Source organism: Otolemur garnettii, unplaced genomic scaffold, assembly GCF_000181295.1.
Source record: "Otolemur garnettii isolate 467f Iridium unplaced genomic scaffold, OtoGar3 scaffold00043, whole genome shotgun sequence".
NCBI lineage: Eukaryota > Metazoa > Chordata > Mammalia > Primates > Galagidae > Otolemur > Otolemur garnettii.
Genome location: NW_003852438.1, coordinates 6,043,137 through 6,061,705, shown reverse-complemented (window position 1 = coordinate 6,061,705; position 18,569 = coordinate 6,043,137). Strand labels below are relative to the sequence as shown.

At 51.0% G+C, this 18,569-nt stretch overlaps 2 protein-coding genes across 2 annotated transcripts in view; one reads left to right on the top strand and one right to left on the bottom strand.

Moving 5' to 3' along the window:
• The first annotated feature begins 615 nt into the window (after window positions 1-615).
• On the top strand, window positions 616-4,055 carry FIGNL2 (fidgetin like 2). The gene has a single exon (XM_003790394.3). It carries the CDS (start codon window positions 732-734, stop codon window positions 2,691-2,693), a length of 1,962 nt encoding a protein of 653 aa, XP_003790442.1. The 5' UTR covers window positions 616-731; the 3' UTR covers window positions 2,694-4,055.
• A 9,876-nt stretch (window positions 4,056-13,931) lies between these two features.
• Window positions 13,932-18,569, bottom strand: part of SCN8A (sodium voltage-gated channel alpha subunit 8) — a 138,493-nt gene continuing 133,855 nt past the window's right edge. Inside the window, exons 24-25 of the mRNA XM_023513642.1 lie at window positions 17,879-18,149; window positions 13,932-15,079 (exon numbers count right to left, since the gene is read on the bottom strand). Coding sequence (XP_023369410.1) covers window positions 13,932-15,079; window positions 17,879-18,149 — 1,419 coding nt within the window. The remainder of the gene's footprint in view (window positions 15,080-17,878; window positions 18,150-18,569) is intronic.

Genomic DNA, 18,569 nt, shown 5'->3' with positions numbered 1-18,569 from the left:
CCACCCCACCCCCAATCTCTGATCTCAGGCCCAAAGGGGGCCTTGGAATTTCAGGGAAGGCTGAGGTGAACAGAGCGTTTAGAAATATTGAACTGAAGGGTCACTAGGCCAGGAACATTTTTGCTTCTTTTGAGTAATGGTGATTCTTACTTTGCAAAGTGAGTGTGACCACATCTCTTTGGGAAGTTCGGAGACAAATTTGTGATTTAGGGCTCCCGGGCAGCCCTCCGTCATCCTTATATAACCCTAGTGCCTCTGTAGTGGCCAGCACACAGTAGGTGAGTTACACATATGTTCCTGAACAACCTTCACCTTAGCTTGAGTATGCCCAGAGCTGGGGTGTCCCAGCCATTACCTGATCCTTCACTTCATCACGTCTGAGAGTAAGGGCTGTGTGTCCTACATGGGGCACTGCTGGTGTGCATAGGACAAAATGATAATCACTGCTACAAGGTGCAGTTAGGGTCAACCATGTCCTTTCGAGCTCCCTCTTGGCTCTGAGGAAAATATTTTCAGATAACTTTAATTCTGGGACATAAAAGGTATTTGGTGTCTAGAAGGAGGGCCCCAACAGAGTGGGACAGAAGGTGGAGGGAGTCTGGAAAACCAGCCCGTTTTAGTTTCTAAGCCGACTGGCCTATGGCCACGTCTGGAGGTCTGTCGGTGGGTCCTCAGGGGCCAGACAAGACCTCACCAGCTGCTTCTCCCTCTTGCCTGCAGTTCTGTCGAAGATGCACTGGACACCGGAACACGCCCAGCCCCTCAACCAGTGGCCAGAGCAGCACTTGGACGTCTCCTCTACTACCCCGTCGCCAGCGCACAAGTTGGAGTTGCCGCCTGGGGGTCGCCAGCGCTGCCACTACGCTTGGGCACACGACGACATCTCCGCCCTTACTGCCTCCAACCTACTCAAACGCTACGCAGAGAAGTATTCGGGGGTCCTGGACTCGCCCTACGAGCGCCCCGCCCTAGGCGGCTACGGCGACGCCACCTTCCTCAACGGCGCCAAGGTGGACCCCGAGCCCTGGCCTGGGCCAGAGCCACCTTATCCCTTGGCCTCACTTCACGAGGGCCTCTCGGGAACCAAGGCGGGCACTGGGGGCGGTTCCGGGGGTCTCGGGGGATCCCCGGGATTAGCCGGGAACCTGCCTGAACCCCTCTACGCCGGCAATGCGTGCGGGGGCCCGTCGGCGGCACCAGAGTACGCAGCGGGCTACGGAGGTGGGTATCTGGCGCAGGGTTATTGCGCACAGCCCAGCGCTGCGCTGCTGCAGCCCCCGCCGCCGCCGCCGGGGTACGGCCCCTCCGGGCCTCTGTACAACTACCCTGCGGGGGGCTACGCCTCACAGCCGGGCTACGGCACTCTCCCACCGCCCCCGGGCCCCGGTCCGGCCCCCTACCTGACCTCCGGCCTGCCAGCGCCTTCGCCCCTGGCCCTGCCCACGCCCACCCCGCCGCGGCCGGCGCCCACCTCCTACAGCTTCCAGACGGCCGCTCCGGGCGCGGAGGCCGGGGCGTCGCTGAAGCGCAAAGCCGTCGACGAGGGCGCAGAGGGCCGCTACCGCAAGTACGTTTACGAGCCCGCCAAGGCCGCGGCCGACGGCGCCTCCTATCGTGCCGGGGACAACGGCGAGTGTCCGGGCAATGGGTTCCGGGCCAAGCCTCCGGGAGCCGCGGAGGAGGCATCGGGCAAGTACGGCAGCGGCGTCCCCCTCAAGGTTTTGGGCTCCCCCGTCTACGGATCACAACTCGAGCCCTTCGAAAAGTTTCCGGAGCGGGGTCCCGTGTCAGCTTCCCGTGGGGGCTTCGCGGTGCCGTCAGGGGAGCCACCCAAAGGTGTGGATGCGGGGCCCCTGGAGCTGGTGACTAGCAAGATGGTGGACTGCGGGCCTCCGGTGCAGTGGGCAGATGTGGCAGGCCAAGGCGCGCTCAAGGCGGCGCTGGAAGAGAAGGTGGTGTGGCCCCTGCTAAGGCCGCCCGCCTACCCTGGCAGCTCGCGCCCGCCGCGGACCGTCCTGCTCTTTGGACCGCGGGGCGCGGGCAAAGCGCTGCTGGGCCGCTGCCTGGCCACACAGCTGGGCGCTACATTGCTGCGCTTGCGCGGCGCGACCCTGGCTGCGCCCGGCGCCGCCGAGGGCGCGCGCCTCCTTCAGGCCGCTTTTGCCGCTGCGCGCTGCCGTCCGCCGGCTGTGCTTCTAGTCAGCGAGTTGGACGCTCTGCTCCCGGCCCGGGACGACGGCGCGGCTGCCGGGGGCGCGCTGCATGTGCAGTTCCTGGCTTGCCTGGACGGCAGCTGCGGGGCAGGGGCTGAAGGCGTGCTGGTCGTGGGCACCACGTCGCGGCCCGCGGCTCTGGACGAAGCGACTCGCCGGCGCTTCGCTCTCCGCTTCTATGTGGCGCTTCCCGACAGCCCGGCCCGCGGGCAGATCCTGCAGCGGGCGCTGGCCCAGCAGGGCTGCGTGTTCAGCGAGCCGGAACTCGCGGCCCTGGTGCAGGCCACCCAGGGTTTCTCTGGGGGCGAACTGGGGCAGCTATGCCAGCAGGCAGCGGCTGGGGCGGGCCTCCCGGGGCTGCAGCGCCCCCTCTCTTACAAGGACTTAGAGGCGGCGCTAGCCAAGGTGGGCCCCAGGGCCTCCCTCAAGGAACTGGACTCGTTCGTGGAGTGGGACAAAATGTACGGCTGTGGACACTGATGGCGCGCTGGGGAGGCTGCGGGAACTCCTCCCTTCCTGCTTCCTCGGCTTGGGAGGGGTGTCATCGACCAAACCCGGCTGTGAGGTGCCGGAGTGGTGAATGTGGGGTGGAGGAACGGGAAGGCTCTGCCGGTGGATGTTTTTTCGTGGGAGGGAAAAGGCTTCTGCCAGGCAGATACATGCCATATGCGCCGTGTACTCAGGTTTTTCCTATTTATTGTGGACGAGAAGCTCGCCATCTCCGCCCGGCAGACGGGGCAGTCCTTGCATGGGCTGGCACTGGAGCCTCAGGAACTCCTGCTCTCTTGCCACAATTCTTTTGTCTCCTCGATCTGAATGGCAGCCTCCTCCTTCCCTCTCTTTCCACCGGTTTCTCTGTATTCGCTTGCTTTTCTCTGCCTGTCACCCCCATTCCGACCCTGTTTCTCTTTTGCTATGTCCTCCTGGCGCATCTCTCCATGCATTACCTCTGTGCTTCTGTCTCAATCCCTTGCTCTCTAGCGCCCTGTGCTTTCATGCCTCTCCCTGCCTTCTATCCTTCTTTCTTAGAAGTGTCCCTTTGCAAGAGATCTGGAGGCCAAGGGACTAAAGAGGAGGGGGAATAGGGTTTTTTTTTCCACCTGGTAGTTCCTCACCCAGCTAAAATTTGGGGGGTGGGGGCAGGGTCAAGCAAAAAGAAGAAACCCAAAGAAAGGGTTCTGGGGGTTGTTTTTGACAGAAGTCCCAGAAATGTAGCTTAACATTTTAGGCGTCTTATTTTTGTAAGATTGTGTAGAATTTGCTGTTTGTTTTTTTTTTATTTGACAACTCAGGAAGAAACTGACCTTAGAAAGAATGTTAGGCTTTGGCTGCTCTCCTGGGGTTCCCCCCACTTTACCTCCACCTTGGGGAGCAAATTCTCCCAGAAGATTCAGAAAGTGAGACTTGTAGGGAAGGGGAAAGGAAGACCCAGGCTTCATTCAGACCCCAGCTATTCCTGGGACAGAAGCAGAATGTATTTCTCAGGGCTTCCTCCCCAGGTCTGAGGTTGTAGGCAGGGGTGTGGGATTTGAGAGAGTAGGTCTTTCCCCCTTCCTGCTGCTCTCCCTCTGGGCCCCACCCCTCAGCTTAAGGTTTTCAGTGAAGAGTTATCCAGAGTTGGGATGCCTTTGCTCACTTCCTGACCCAGACTCAGACCAGATAGTAGGCTTCCCAAAAATGGGAAGGTGACACCAGCAGAAAGCCCTCATAGTGGTCACCTTACCTGGCCCCTGCCTTGGCAGAGATCACCAATAATTTATGTTTAAGGGATCCCATCTGGAAAGACAGTCTGGTCACAAGTCTGGTTGGGCATAAAATCAGCTGCTAGACCTCAGTCACCTTCCCTGCTGGGAGGCTCTGAGGAGGGCTGGGCATCCCTCACAGGAGAAGGCTCTTGTCTGTGGAGCCTTCCTGCTTTTCCCCAGAGTCCTATGCCTGAAGCCCCTACCCACACTTTCTACCAGGCTAGGAACACTTTTCTCTTGGAACCATATTCCTCCTCTTCCCACCGGTTTTTCCTTGATGGTGCTTTAGCAGTCTGATCTATCCAACCCCCATCACAGATTGGATCTTTGGTCCAAAGGAGGGGAACAGCCTCCCTGCCTCCTTTTCTCTATCCTACCTTGGCTTCCCTTCCCATTCCCTGCCTGCCCCTACATTTCCTAGAGTCCGTGCCACTTCCTACCCCTGCATGGGAGGAAGGGTGTTTCATGGGGGACATTTCAGGTGCCAAGGTGCTCAGGGCCTGTGCTGGCCTAGACATACTAACAGGAAAGCTGCTCTGTTTTTCCCCTCTTCCCTCCTTGGTCTCTCTGACCCTCCTCTCCTTGGAGCCAGCTTATCACAGGGCTTTGGTCACTCAGAAGCAGTAGGCCACAGGGTCTTGGCTGTGAAAGACCCTCAGAGGGAGCATGGAGTGAGGGGGTTCTCTCTCAGGTGTGTGTATGTGGGGGGTGGGGGGTGGAGGGTGTCAGGGAAATGGGGTTGGGATCCCAGCCTTCCCATCAAGGGGCAGGCAGCTCTGACTGGGACCCCACCACTTCCTTTACTGGGCTCTTCTGTTTCCCAGGCTTGGGGAACTTTGCACAAGGAGATGGCCCCTAGTCTATTGGCACCTACCTCATAGGCACTGGGGCAGGTAAGGGGAGGGCAGGTCCAGCTCTGGCAATGTTGGGGTGGCATACCAAAGAATCCAGGGGCAGTGTGTGGGGGAGGGCAGACTTGGCAAGCTGGCCCTCTCCTGCCTCTATCCAGATTGGGGTTGGGATCTTCTCCTCCAGTTTTAACCATTTCTACCTCATTTTGCTGCGTGTTGTACATGGACGTATTTATCTCCTGTCTGACGATGCTCTGCAGTTGTGGTCTACCTCAGAAGAGACTGTATTTTAAAAGAAAATATTACACAGTATTAAAGTGATATGTGGTTTCCAGAGGATTTCTTGGGGGCAGTGGGATGTGGGGAGCCCTATGAGAAATGCTGCAGTACGAAGGACTGCATGGGGCCTTGTCCATTTTGCTATTCCTTCAGCAGAAAGTTATCCTGGGACTCCTGTTACTCGCTCTGGTACAGTGAGTGCCTACCAGGAACTAAGCGCTGAGGCTACAGGGTGAAAAGCCTCCGGATAGGGAACCCGCTTGCAATTCTGAATTCTCAGAGGCTCAGAGCTGGAGCCTCTCCCATTGAGAGGTGTGGAAGGGTTCCTATGTGTGCTGACTGACCCTGCAGCAGCTCTTGTTGGACAGAGCTAGTTAGTTACACTTGTATTGCACTCTTGGGTAGAGCCATGCCATGTTAGGAGCTGGAGCTCCACAATGAAGCCTTCATGGGGGTGAAGGGCTTTCTGATTTGCAAATTAAGAGTTCACACATTGATTCAACAAGTCTTTACCTGGCTCACATCTGTAATCATAGCACTGTCAGAGGCCAAGTTGGGATGATCCCTGGAGCTTAGGAGTTGGAGACCAACCTGAGCAAGACTGAGACCCAGTCTCTACTAAAAACAGAAAAAATTAGCTAGTTGTAGTGACAGGACCTGTAGTCCCAGCTACTCCAGAGGATGAGGCAAGAGGATAGCATGAGCGCAAGAGTTTGAGGTTGTAAGCTATGACGCCAGAGCACTCTGTTGAGGGCCACATAGTGAGACCCTGTCTTAAACAAATCTTTACTGAACACTTAACTATGCACTAGTTGCCATGAGGAGAGAAATGAACCTTACAGTCTAATGGGAGAGACAGTAATATGATAGAGCTGCAGGGTGCTGTGGGGGCAGACAGGAGGGTCCCTCCCTAATGGAGCTGTGGCTAAGTAGTTTCCTGTGAGTTGGCAGGGCTTCGCAGAGGCACTTGGGAGGCGTGGTGGTCCACGCAGCCAGTGCAGGCCTGCGGGGGAAACGAAACAGGTTTAGGTTAAGCAGGGCCCTGGTGTGTGTGGGTGGGGTGGGGACCAGAGGAGGCGCTAAGCTTATCCAGACCTGAGAGGCTTGGCCTAGTGCAGGGGTGGGAGAACAGGAAGTTGGATGAAGTCATTTACTAAATACTAAATATGTAGTGTTTGGTAGGTAACGAGAATTTAGTAAATGTATATTGGAGATAATGAAAAGCAAGGGGTCTAGGACTTCTGGAGGAGAGTGTGGGGTCAGGCGGTAAATTAGAAGAGATGTGGAGACTTGCCAAGTTTAAGGTATTAGTGGGGCAACCAGGAGGCTTAGGGCAGGTGCATCAATATGAGAATCCTAGCCTCCTGGGGGCGAAGGGGGTGACCCACCTCTGGATGTAGCAAGCCCTCTTGCTCCAGTTCCTGAGTTTAATTGAGACCCTTGCCCCAGCCCCCCAAGTGTTAAAATCTGATTCCAAGAGGCGGTGCCTGTAGCTCAAAAGAGTAGGGCGCTGGCCCCATCTACTGGAGGTGGCGGGTTCAAACCCAGCCCCAGCCAAAAACTAAAAAAAAAAAAAAGAGAGAGAGAGAATAAAAAGAATGTTTTTTAAAACAAATCAGATTCCAAAATCTGATTCCCGCTCCCGTATGCTGGGAGCGCCGTCTTGGCACTCAATCCCAGTCCCAGAACGTTCGACGACGCCCCGCCCACAATTGCCGCGGGCGTTCGGAGCAGTCCGGCACAGCTCCTCCCTCACTGTCCCTCCTCCCCCACAGCCCTTGCTCTGCGCTCCCGCCCCGCGATGGCGGCGCGGGCTCTGGCGGGTGCCTTGGTCCTGGCGCTGTGGGGCTGGACGCCGGGGCCGGCGGGGGCCGAGGACGCCATGGGCCCGCACGCGGCCGTCCGTCTGGCGGAGCTACTGACCCCGGAGGAGTGCGACCACTTCCGGTCACTCCTGGAGGCCCGGGCGCCCGACGTCGAGGCCGAGCTCGCCCGGCTTTCCGAGGACCGGCTGGCGCAGCCCAAGCCACTGCGGACCACGTCGGCGTCGCCAGGCCGGCGGCGGCGGCGGGAAGCGGCCGAGGGCCCGACAGAGGACACGAGGGGTGGGTCGTCCGAGCCAGCAGATGTCTCCGATGGCTGCCGGGAGGCGCTGGCGGCCTGGCTGGCTGCCCGGGCCTCGTCTCTGTCTTGGGACCGCGTGGCCCGGGCCCTGCGGCGCAGCGGCCGCCCGGACGTGGCCAGGGAGCTGGGCAAGAACCTTCACCAGCAGGCGACGCTGCAGCTGCGCAAGTCAGGGCAGCGCTACTTGCAGCCGCCCGGCGCCGCGCCCGCGGTGCCCCCCGCCCCGGTCCCGCGCCCCCGGCGTGCCTCAGCCCCCGCGCTGAACTGGGACGAGCTGGAGCTGATCGTGGAACGCCTGCCTCAGCCCCCGTATGAGCGGAGCCCCACTGGCTGGGCTGGACCGCTGGCGCTCGGCCTCCTCACCGGCTTCGTGGGGGCGCTGGGCACCGGGGCGCTGCTCATCGTGCTCACGCTGTGGATCACTGGCGGCGACGGCGACTCGCTCGCCACTCCCCGGTTCGGGCCCTCCGGGGCCCAGGGCTGGTGGGAAACAAAGTCGCTTTTGAGTAAAGAGCAGCTTGCATCCCCGGCCTGGGCTGTAGGTGCGCCAGATTCTCCCTTGCCTCGGTGCGCTCTGCCGTAAAATGGGAGCACAATCTCGGTGGAGTGAGGGTTTGGACGGATTATAAAAGTTAAATGCCAAAAGGGAGCAGTCGGTTTGTTAGTTTGTTGGAGATGAGTGGCGTAGCCAGTGAGGATGCCTGTGGAGGAGGGGCTGATGCAGGGAGGCAGACCTTCCAGTTTTCGTTGGCAAAGTTCCTTTTACTTTGCAAGTATTCCGCCACTAAGAACTACCATTTATTGGGCATTCACTGAGTGCCAGGCCCTGTGCTAAGCTGTTACCCTCCATACGTTATTTGATAGCCTCTTCTAAACCCAATAGAAAGGAATTTCCCTCACACATAGGGAATCTAGTCACCACATAGTCAGGTTTTTGAGTGCAGAGCCATTAAAGGAAGCGGAGACTGGGAGAAACGAGATGGGGACCAGAACAAGATGTGCAGCTCCCCCTCGGGTTTACCCTGGGGCCCTGCTGGAGTGTGCCCTTAGGCAGGGCGTTGGCTCCAGTGTGCCCACCCCACTCAGGTGAAGCCCTAAAACCTTTCCCACCTACCTCCCAGTGGTTGGGGCATTGCCTGGCTGAGCCGGGTGAGCCCTCACAGAGACTGTGTCTGCCACAGGGGACCTTAGATGAGAGGTGTGGGGTCCTGGGAGGTGGGAGTGCTTTTGACACTGGTTCCCCCTGTACAAGGGGCTTCAGGGTGAGAGCAGTGACAAAATGACAGGCCAATCCAAGAGGAGAGTTGAAAACAAGATTGACGTAACCCTTTATTGCAAATTCTAAAGTAAAAAGATGTACAGTACAAAGTAAAATTGAAATTTCATACTATAAACTTCCAATCCACTTATACATTCTCATTTCTCAAGCATTTCTGCCATTTCCGCATAAACAGAACAAGAAACAAGTCGAGGGGGTGAGGGAAGGAGATACAGCAAGGGAAAGAAATTGTCTAGAATAATCACAAACCCCAGAAGCAAGTGAAAGGAAAGACATATTCTCGACCTGCTGTCCTGGTGATGAGAAGCGGGGGTGGTTGGAGCAGTGCAGTTTAAAATGGCTCTCAGAATAGCAGCATTTATGGTACCATTTCAGCTTCCTTAAGTCCAAATAATACTTTGCCCTTCCCTAGTGCCTTTGCCTCTGTATCTCAAAACACTTTACAAAACATTTAGTTAAAGCCTCACAACACCCCTGTGAGGTAGGTCAGTATTATTATCCCCATTTTACAGATGGGGAAACTGAGGCACAGAGAGGCTAAGTGACTTGCCCAAGGCCACACAGCGAGCCAGTGATCAACCTAGGGATAGAACACAGGAGTCCCATCCCTTTTCTGGAACCACTGGACCACACTCCCCTTTACCTATATACATTCTTCACACACACACACACACACATATGCACGCCCGCCCACCCCTCCCCACTTAGCCTCTATGTACAGCAAACAGCAGTGGGGGGCAGCGGGAGGGGATGCCTCAGGAGCAGTTTAATGGAGAAGAGTCTTGGTAATCTTGGGAAGAGAGTCCAAGAAGCACAGAGCTGAGCAACATGAACTCTGTTGCAAACCTTGGCCCCCTCCCAACCCAGACTTTCTCTTCTCTCCTGATGTCCCCCTGGCTGGCTAGTTGTAGCCGACTCTTTAGGGGGCAGGGGTACCTGAAAATGAACGAAGCTTTTTGCAAAACTTTGGGCAACATCTGGGAAAAAGAGGCATCATTAAAGATGCCCAGGACTCAAGTCACAAAGTCACAACCCATGGCAATTTCACCTCCACAGCAGGCCTAGAGGCCGGGGGCCCAAGGGGGATGGGGACTGACCTACCAGCCATCTCTCTCCAGAGTGGAGCTACTGGAGCGGACAAGAGTGGGCACTTCAAGATCCTCCTGAGAGAGTGTTCCTGAACCAGGAGACATGGCCTAGGCCTAGAGAGGGATGTCCCCAAAGGGGGGAAGGGAGAGAAGGACAGGGAGGGGGCCCTTCCCCTGCGCAAATGTGAGGGAGACCAGCCCTGGTCTACTGGTCAGTGGGGCAATGGAGGGAGGGCCCAGCGCTAGCTAGCAGAGTGGAGGTTGTTGGGCATCGTGCTTGCCCTAGCTTTGGGGCATGAGGGTTGTTTTTTAAACATACTGGTGAAAAAGGCAGCAGTAAGGCCAGTCCAGCTGGGTTGGCTGACATTATCTCTGAGGGCTCTGCCAGGTGGATTATGTGAGGAAGGGCTTTAAGGGCCTTTAAGCACCAGCTGGTGGTTGAGGGAGGAGGATGCCACGTGCAATGGGTGAGGAGTGGGGACCTGGGAGGGTCAGGACCTTGCTTTTCTCTCCGGTCTGTCCTTCTCAGCCAGAACTTTGTGAGAGACCCTCTGATTTCTCTCTCGTCTACACCCGTTTTCCCCAAATGTGCTAAGGTCCCAATTCCCAGACCCCTCCTAGGACTCAAGAATTGGGATTGTCAAGCAACAAACACACACCAAGACAGGCTTCCCTTGTACAGTAAAAAGGGTCATTTTTATTTTGTTTCCTTTTGGTTTAGAGTAGTGATGTACTTTTCATCATGTCTCATGTAGGGCAGCGTTAGCCTCCATGCATTCGTAATACACTAATCTTCACTATTGGTCTTTTATAGGTTTACATTGGTTGTGGCAAAAAATAAAAGAACTCTGGGCACTGTCGCTCCAGGAACTTTGACTGGTAGTTTCTGTTATCTCTTCCCAGTCAACTTCTGAGGCCAAAAGTGGCTCATTTAGGAAGAAGTGAGAGTAGGTCACGTTGACTTGGCAAGTTTTTCCTGCTCTCACCCTCTGCTTTAAATTACAGAGTCTCCTCATCCTAAGCAAGAAGGAGGTTAAGGGAAAAAGGGGGAAAAGTGTTTTGCACACACAAACCAGCAACCGTATTGGCTGCTGCTCGTGGCTTTGGCTCTGCATTTTAAATTAACAGCATCACACATCTTTTTACTTATTGTCCTTTTTTATTTTTAAGGTGGATTGAGGAGTATAAATACTGCACCAAGGACCTGGCTACAAAAAAATAAATATTTATATTATATTTATATATCTATATATATATATGTGCAGTGATACTGTGGCTGCTGCAGCTTTTTGATTGGCTTCGTTAATATTTGGCAAAGCGTTGCCGCTTACTCAGTGAAGACATGCAGAAATGTCATCACTGACTCTTTCAATTCAATACCTGTTAACTGCGGGTGTAAACTGCTGGTGATGGTGTCACTTACTACCCAAGAGGTGTGGAGCAGGATGGGTCAGTGAGAGACTGAATGAACGAGCAGGTGGATGGAGAGACAAGGGTGTGTGGGATAAAAGTGGGAAAAGTGTTCCCCCCCCTTAAAAATGAAACTTTAAACAGAGCGGAGGTGGCTTCTTTCCTATGAGGCTGGCTGATGGATGCCAGATACCAAGGCCCATGTGTTACTGAAGAGACAGCTTGCTGGGCTGGGATCAGGAGCTGGGGAAGGGAACAAGTCAGGTCTCAAGAAAAGTCTCGTCAGTACGCTCTAGCAGCTTAATGACATTGCTAGCGTGAGCAGTGGGTGTACCCATGGGATCTTACGGCTCTGCTGCCCATCTCAAGGCCTAAGAACAATGATTAAGTTTAGCCAAATCTTGCATAGAAGTGGTTAGAATTTATTGCACATTGGAACAAAAATATATATTTTTTTGTTTTGGAAAAGACCATTAGCAATAAAAAATTTTTTGTCTGTCTGTCTGGTTTGGGGATGTACAGTGGCTGACAGCATCTAAGTTCTAAGAAGAAAGAAAAGTATAAAAAATAAAAATAAACATGACAATGGCATAAGCCAGAAGCCATTTCCTATTTAATAAGTTAATAATTTGTATTTACAAAAAGGCATGCCAATAAAATAAAATTATATATTACAGTATTTATAATTTTCTTAAAAAGAATAACCACACATGTCAGCTTCTGTTTTGTGCTGTTTACAATGTAGCCTGTACATGTTACTATACATTCATCCTAGCAGTTAGCAGGGTCACCGAAAGAAATGCCTTCCCAATCTGGCATCAGGTGTAGTACAAAATTCTACAGAGGATGCTGCAGAAGCAGGCTTAAGAGAGCTGGACAGTTTCTAATGGTCCAACAAGCTAGAAAGCTCTACTTACTGACTTGCTGTGGTTTGTTCTATGCAAAACTAGTCAAGTGGACCGTGAAAACACCTCCAAAGTGAATCTACTGCAAGGCAGATCGGTGTGTTTGATTATGGGTTACCCCCCTCCCCCCCGCCCATGGTTCAGGAAGAATTTAGTTTGATTTGGTTCCCATGTTAAAGTCTCTCCTCATTCTTCATACAGACTTCCTGACACATTCACCTGCAGTATCTTGGCTTTGAAATCTAATCATCAGATGAGAACCCCCTGAACTAAAAACTGTCTTCCCTAAAGCAGGGGATGGAATGGAAGATATGACACTCCCCTAGAAGCCACCCTCCAATGACCATGGGTAGGTCACTAAGCAGACAGCAAAACCAGCTGCAAAGGAATGCGCTGGGGGAAGCAGGAACATCATAAAGAATATTCAATTGCTTTCTCAGTGCAGTAAAGAAACCAGGTGGGCTTAGTTCAGAGGCGGCTTCATCTCTACCTCAGTTCTCACCAGTGACTATTATTCTAATAATAAATGAAAGAAATCATGGCCATAACCCCAATGTTGCTGCCCTCACCCACCTCTGTGAGTAAGGGAAGCTCCGCTTGGTGAACAAATGTGATGGAGGCAGGAGGAGTCATGCAGTGTATAAGCTTGCGACAACCCCTCCACAGAAAAGAAAGGTCAGTTCAGAATATCTGAACCCCTCTCCATATTGACCCAAGTGTGGAGAAAGCCACAATGCACAGGACATGATACTAAATGAAGTGGGCACCCCATAACTCCAAATGAAAGGTCATTTTAAGTTCCCTAAATTGCCCCCTAGAGATAACATGCTACTTTGAATAGCACTTTTATCTCTACCCCAAATAAGTGTCAGTTCTCCAGTATGAAGGCTAAACAATCATCAAAAATATTGCAAGATACAAATGAACTTTTTTTTAGCCCTAGGATTTGGTTTTATAGTGACATTAATAGTACAAGCCATTCGGGATCAAAGTCTCCCCCATGTACTGGACACAGAGCAGCATTAAACAGTTCACCTTGCAAAGTGTGCAACAATGGCTGTGTGTTAGAGATGTCTGTTAAACAGATACACGCAACGGATCCATCTGCTTGTTGGATGGGGTTTGTTTTTTCTTGTTGGTGATGGTAGTGCTCTGGGTAGGGAAGCAGGTTTTTGCTTTTCTACCCAGAAGGTATATGAAAGACTTTAAAGAACTCATAAAATTGTAGCCGGTATGGAACTCTTACCATTTTCTCCAAATACAGTGAGCGGTGCAGGGCTGGGTCCTGTCCAAAGTCTGAGCCAATGCAGGGGACAGGATTAGTAGTGTCCTGTGGTGTATGGATCTCATGCATGACTTCTGATCACGGCATGCCATCATGCAAATCATTTCTACGCATTGAACGAGCACAATGTTTGGAATCGGCCTGAGCAAGTCCTCCTCAGCCTGAAGAAACCTGATTGTTTTCCCCCACCCATCTCCAAACCATGTGAAGCCCATGTGGAGAAGATGCTGTTTATGTCAAAGAAACTGACAATTAAATGACATGGGCTAAATGTGTGTGTGTGTGTTTTTCTTTTTGCTGCTTAGCTTAACTAATGTAAGAATGCAAATATAGTTTGCATGAACAAACAAACTTTTAAAGTGATGCTTTCTGCTTCTGAGAATCAACAAATGAAAAAATAAAATCCATTTGGCTGCAACGGAAATATGCTGGTCCCGGCAGCCTCTCCTCTGTTTTTGTATCCGGTTTTTTAGTTTTGTCCTAAGTTGCATTGACTGATGTGGAACATGCAGTAACCACCTGCCCAAGCATTAGAAAATCTGTGAGTCTGGGGAGCAGGGTCCTTTGCCCTTGGCAGGTCACTGCTCAAGATGCAACCGTGTATGTTACATGATAAGCAGACTACATTTGGTATAGATCTTCAGGTTAAAGTGTCTCCACAGCTGTTCTGCATTGATAATATTCAGGAAGTTTGTAAACAATCTTTCACTTGCAAGTTTTAAATCTGTATAATATTTAATTTTTGTTCTCCTCTAACACTTGGATTCTCTGACCTCTTTTTGTCTTTTGGCTCTTTCCCTTCTTCCTTCCTCTGCCCGCTGCTGCTTCTCCTTTTCAGGTTTAGTCACACTGTCATAAGATGGGAGGGAGGCTGTGGACGGGGTGCTTTCTTTTTTCTCCCGGTGGGCACCTCCATTCTCCAGCTTATTGGAAGTTGTCTTTTTGTAGATGAAGCCCCGCCTTGCCAAATGTCCCCGGTAGGCGCGCTGCAGGACCACTGCAGATACTTCCTCCTGCTTACGCCGCAGTGTGGTCGTGATTGGCTCGTAAGACACTTTGGAAGGATTAGATGCCACGAACCGCTCTTCCATCTGCTGCCGCAGAATGTCCAGTTCCCCACTGTCTCCTAGAACTCGCTTGGTGAAGGCAAAAAGGATGTCCAAGCAGTGGATGCGATCCCCGCTCACCATTGGCAGATCCATGGCGATGAGCTCAATGGTGTTGGGCTTGGGCACTCGGAGTGGATGCTCCAAGGCATCTGCAAAGTCTGCCAGCTTACAGTACTCAATGAATTGGGTGGCATCGGGATCAAACTTCTCCCAGATCTCATAGAAGGTCTCAAAGTCATCCTCACTCAGAGGGTCTGCACTTTCCTCTGTGGCTACACTGAAGTTCTCCAAGATGATGGCAATGTACATGTTCACAACAATTAGGAAGGAGATAATGATGTAGCTTACAAAGAAGAAGATGCCCACGGAGGGGTTCCCGCAGTCTCCCTTGAAGCCACTCCCTGGGTGTTCCTTATCTAAACTGCAGTCAGGGGGCCGGTTTAGGATAGGCAGCAGCAGACCATCCCAACCAGCTGAGGTTGTGATCTGAAATAGGCAGATCATGCTGTTGCCAAATGTCTCAAAGTTGAACATGTCATCGATGCCAGCCTCGTGCTTCACATATGCAAAATTGGACATCCCAAAGATGGAGAAGATGAACATGACCAGGAAGAGCAGAAGGCCAATGTTGAACAGAGCAGGCAAGGACATCATTAAGGCAAAGAGCAGGGTGCGAATCCCTTTGGCACCTTTGATTAGACGCAAGATGCGCCCAATTCGGGCCAATCGGATGACTCGGAATAGGGTTGGGGATACAAAGTATTTCTCTATTATATCAGCCAGGAACATTCCTAAGAAGGGGAATAGAAGAAGTTATGTTACTGAGATTGGAGATACCTTTCTCTACTTTTTTTACGTGTGGAACCTTTAAGTTCAAAGGACTTTGCAGACTGAGTGCCTTCTGTCCAGTCTGAATGCTTATAATGAAAGAAATTATGTGTTTCAAACAGAGAGAAAAATAAACAGAATAGATGCCTGTGTGCCTAACATGCAGACTCTTACCGTTTTTTATTTGTTTGTATTTTGAGATGGGGTATCACTATGTTGCCCAGGCTGATCTTGAACTACTGGGCTCAAGCTATCCACCTGCCTCAGATCTCCTGAGTAGCTACAATTACAGGAATGAACCATAGTACCTGACTAACACACAGATTTAATAGAAGCTAGGATTTTATCAAATTTCCTCTCTCTCTCTCTCTATACCCCTGGAGAATATGAGACATGACTTGGTCTGTGGATTTTTTATCACACTCAATAATGAGTGAACAGAAAAAGTTTACGAACAGTGCACAAGAGCAGCATCGTCTCAAGTGTGTTTTGTCCAGAGTTAGGAGCATGGACCTGAGGCAAGGGCTGGGCTCGAACCTCACTCACTCACTTACCAGCCATGTATCTCAGTAATCTCTCTGTACCTCAGTTTCTCATGATTCTTAGAGGGTTGCTGTGAGGATTATGTGAATTGACATGTGTGAAGCACTTAGAACGGTGACTGACACATAGTATATTCTGTTAAAATGTGAGATATCATTCTTATTACTTGAATGAAGTATATTCAAGTAATATACAGAATAAAGTATATTCAAAGAATAACAGTGGGATGGCAGGTTAAATAGAATTCTTTACTGTAGGACTTCCAGTAGACTTTAGGATGCTCCAAAGAGAAATCTAATGCACAGTTACCTGAAGTAATTTCATCATGGGATTCTTTTTTTTTAGACAGAGCCTCAAGCTATCTCCCTGGGTAGAGTGCTGTGGCATCACAGCTCACAGCAACCTCCAACTCCTGGGCTCAAGCAAGTCTCCTGCCTCAGCCTCCCAAGTAGCTGGGACCACAGGCACCCGCTACAATGCCGGGCTATTTTTTGGTTGCAGCTGTCATTGTTGTTTTGGCAGGCCCGGGCTGGATTCGAACCCGCCACCTTAGGTGTATGTGGGTGGCACCTTAGCAATTGAGCCACAGGCGCCCAGTCTTTTTTTTTTTTTTTTTTTTTTAATATGAATGCTTCACAAATTTGCATGTCATCCTTGCGACGGGATTCTTATCTTAGGGAGAAATATATGGCATTAGTGTTCCACTTATCTCTTTTTTTTTTGTAGAGACAGAGTCTCACTTTATCGCCCTCAGTAGAGTGCCATGGAGTCACACAGCTCGCAGCAACCTCCAATTCCTGGGCTTAGGCAATTCTTTTGCCTCAGCCTCCTGAGTAGCTGGGACTACAGGTGCCCACCACAATGCCCAGCTATTTTTTTTTTTTTTTGCTGTTGTTGCAGTTCGGCTGGGGCTGGGTTTGAACCCACCACCCTTGGTATATGAGGCCGGTGCCCTACCCACTGAGCCACAGACGCCGCCCTAGTGTTCCATTTATCAATACATTTTTGGACATGCTGTTCTGGAGGACAGAACTAGATAGAGGGTGGCACTGGGCCAGGGAGGCCAACTTGCCTCTGGTGTCAATAGCTACCTCACCATTCTGGTCTGGCCTGTGGAGCTCAGGAGCTGGCCCCCATGGTTCTTGAGCACACTCTTTTTGCTAGCATAAATGAATCAAACCTGCCTGGAACCAAGACAGAGTCTGACCGTTTGAGATGCCTTTCAGGTAGGCAATGAAAGTTTTGGGAGGGCAATCAGTAGGCTGGCACTTCCCTCTGTTTGCTGCCAGGACATCACCCTTACCATGTTTTTAAGATGGAGCAAAATGCACACAGTTACTGTGAAAGATATGGACTTTCAGATCAACTTGAGTTCTGTTGACTGACCTGGGACATCTATACAGTGAAGGTGTCATAAGGCGGTAACACAGGTGAAGAAACTATCAAACTGTAACTGGCCCATGGTAAAATCCCAGTAAATAATCATTGCCCTCAGCAGCAGCCCTACCACAACCCCTGCCTCTAGATTTTCCTAAATTATTTCATTAATATCTAATCTGACAATCATTCTTTTTTCCATTTTATATTTATATTATATCTATACACACACAATTTTTTTTAAGAGACAAGGAGTCACTCTATCACCTAGGCTGTAGTGCAATGGCTCAATCACTGTTCACCATACCCTTGAACTTTTGGGATCCTTCCATCAGCCTCCAAAGTAGCTGGGACTACAGATGCATGCCACCGTGCCCAGCTCATTTTTAAATTTTTATACAGACAGGGTTCTCAATATGTTCCCCAGGTTGGTCTTGAACTCTTGGACTCAAGTGATCTTCCTGCCTCAGCCTGTCAAAGTGCTGGTTTAGAGGCAGGAGCCACTGTGTCCAACTTGTAGCTATATATTTTTAATGACAATTCTCTTTTATATTCTTTGTTTGACTTTGAACTCTTTGAAAGCAAGGACTAAATCATATCTTTTTCTTTTCCTGAGCCACAGAATTTATAGTCCAAGACTACTGCTACGAACACTCGAAGAAACTCATTGCTTCTGTAACCTGCTAGGCAGACCCACAAGACAACTTAGGGGCACACAGGGCCTAAGCTATGAGGTGACCAGTTGTACTTCAGACCTATGTGCCTCTCTGCTCTCCCAGGAAGTCTCATCCTCAAGGCCAGTCATGTCCTTTTCCCTCCCCTACAGTCCCCACCCCACTCACCCACAATGGAGAGGATGACTACCACGAAGTCGAAGATGTTCCAGCCAATGGTAAAGTAGTAGTGCCTCAAGGCAAACATTTTGAGCACACACTCACAAGTGAAGAAGATAACAAAGACCAGGTTAATCCAGTTTAAGATGTTCTCCATCTGCTTGCTCTGAGTATCAGTCTCCACCATCATTGTCACCATGTTAAGGCAGATGAGCATCATGATAACAATGTCAAAGGCTTGTTGAGTGACGAAATCAAAGACGATACCTTGGATTTTGTTCTGGGGAGGGAAGGAAGATATAAAAGGATTTATGAAAGCCTTTCCTAGCAGATCTCTGGAAGTTGCCACCCTGTTAAATGAAATATTCTCTATGATACTGGCCAGCTCTCTCACTGCTCTATACGGTACATAGATGGGAGTCCAAGTTCAGTATTACCTCGCTAAGTTTTTAAAGTTACCACATTTCTCTTTCTCTCTTTTTAGAGAGAGCAGGCTGGAGAGGCTGGAGAGCAATGACACGATCATAGCTTACTGTAGCCTCCCACGCTTAAGTGATCTTCCTATCTCAGCCTCCCATGACAGACTCTCTTGTGTTTGTAATATCACACCCTCTGATGTCTTCCTACCTGCCTGGCTACTCTTTTTTAGTTTCATCTGCCAGACATTTTATCTCTCTTTTTTTTTTTTTTTTTTTTTTTT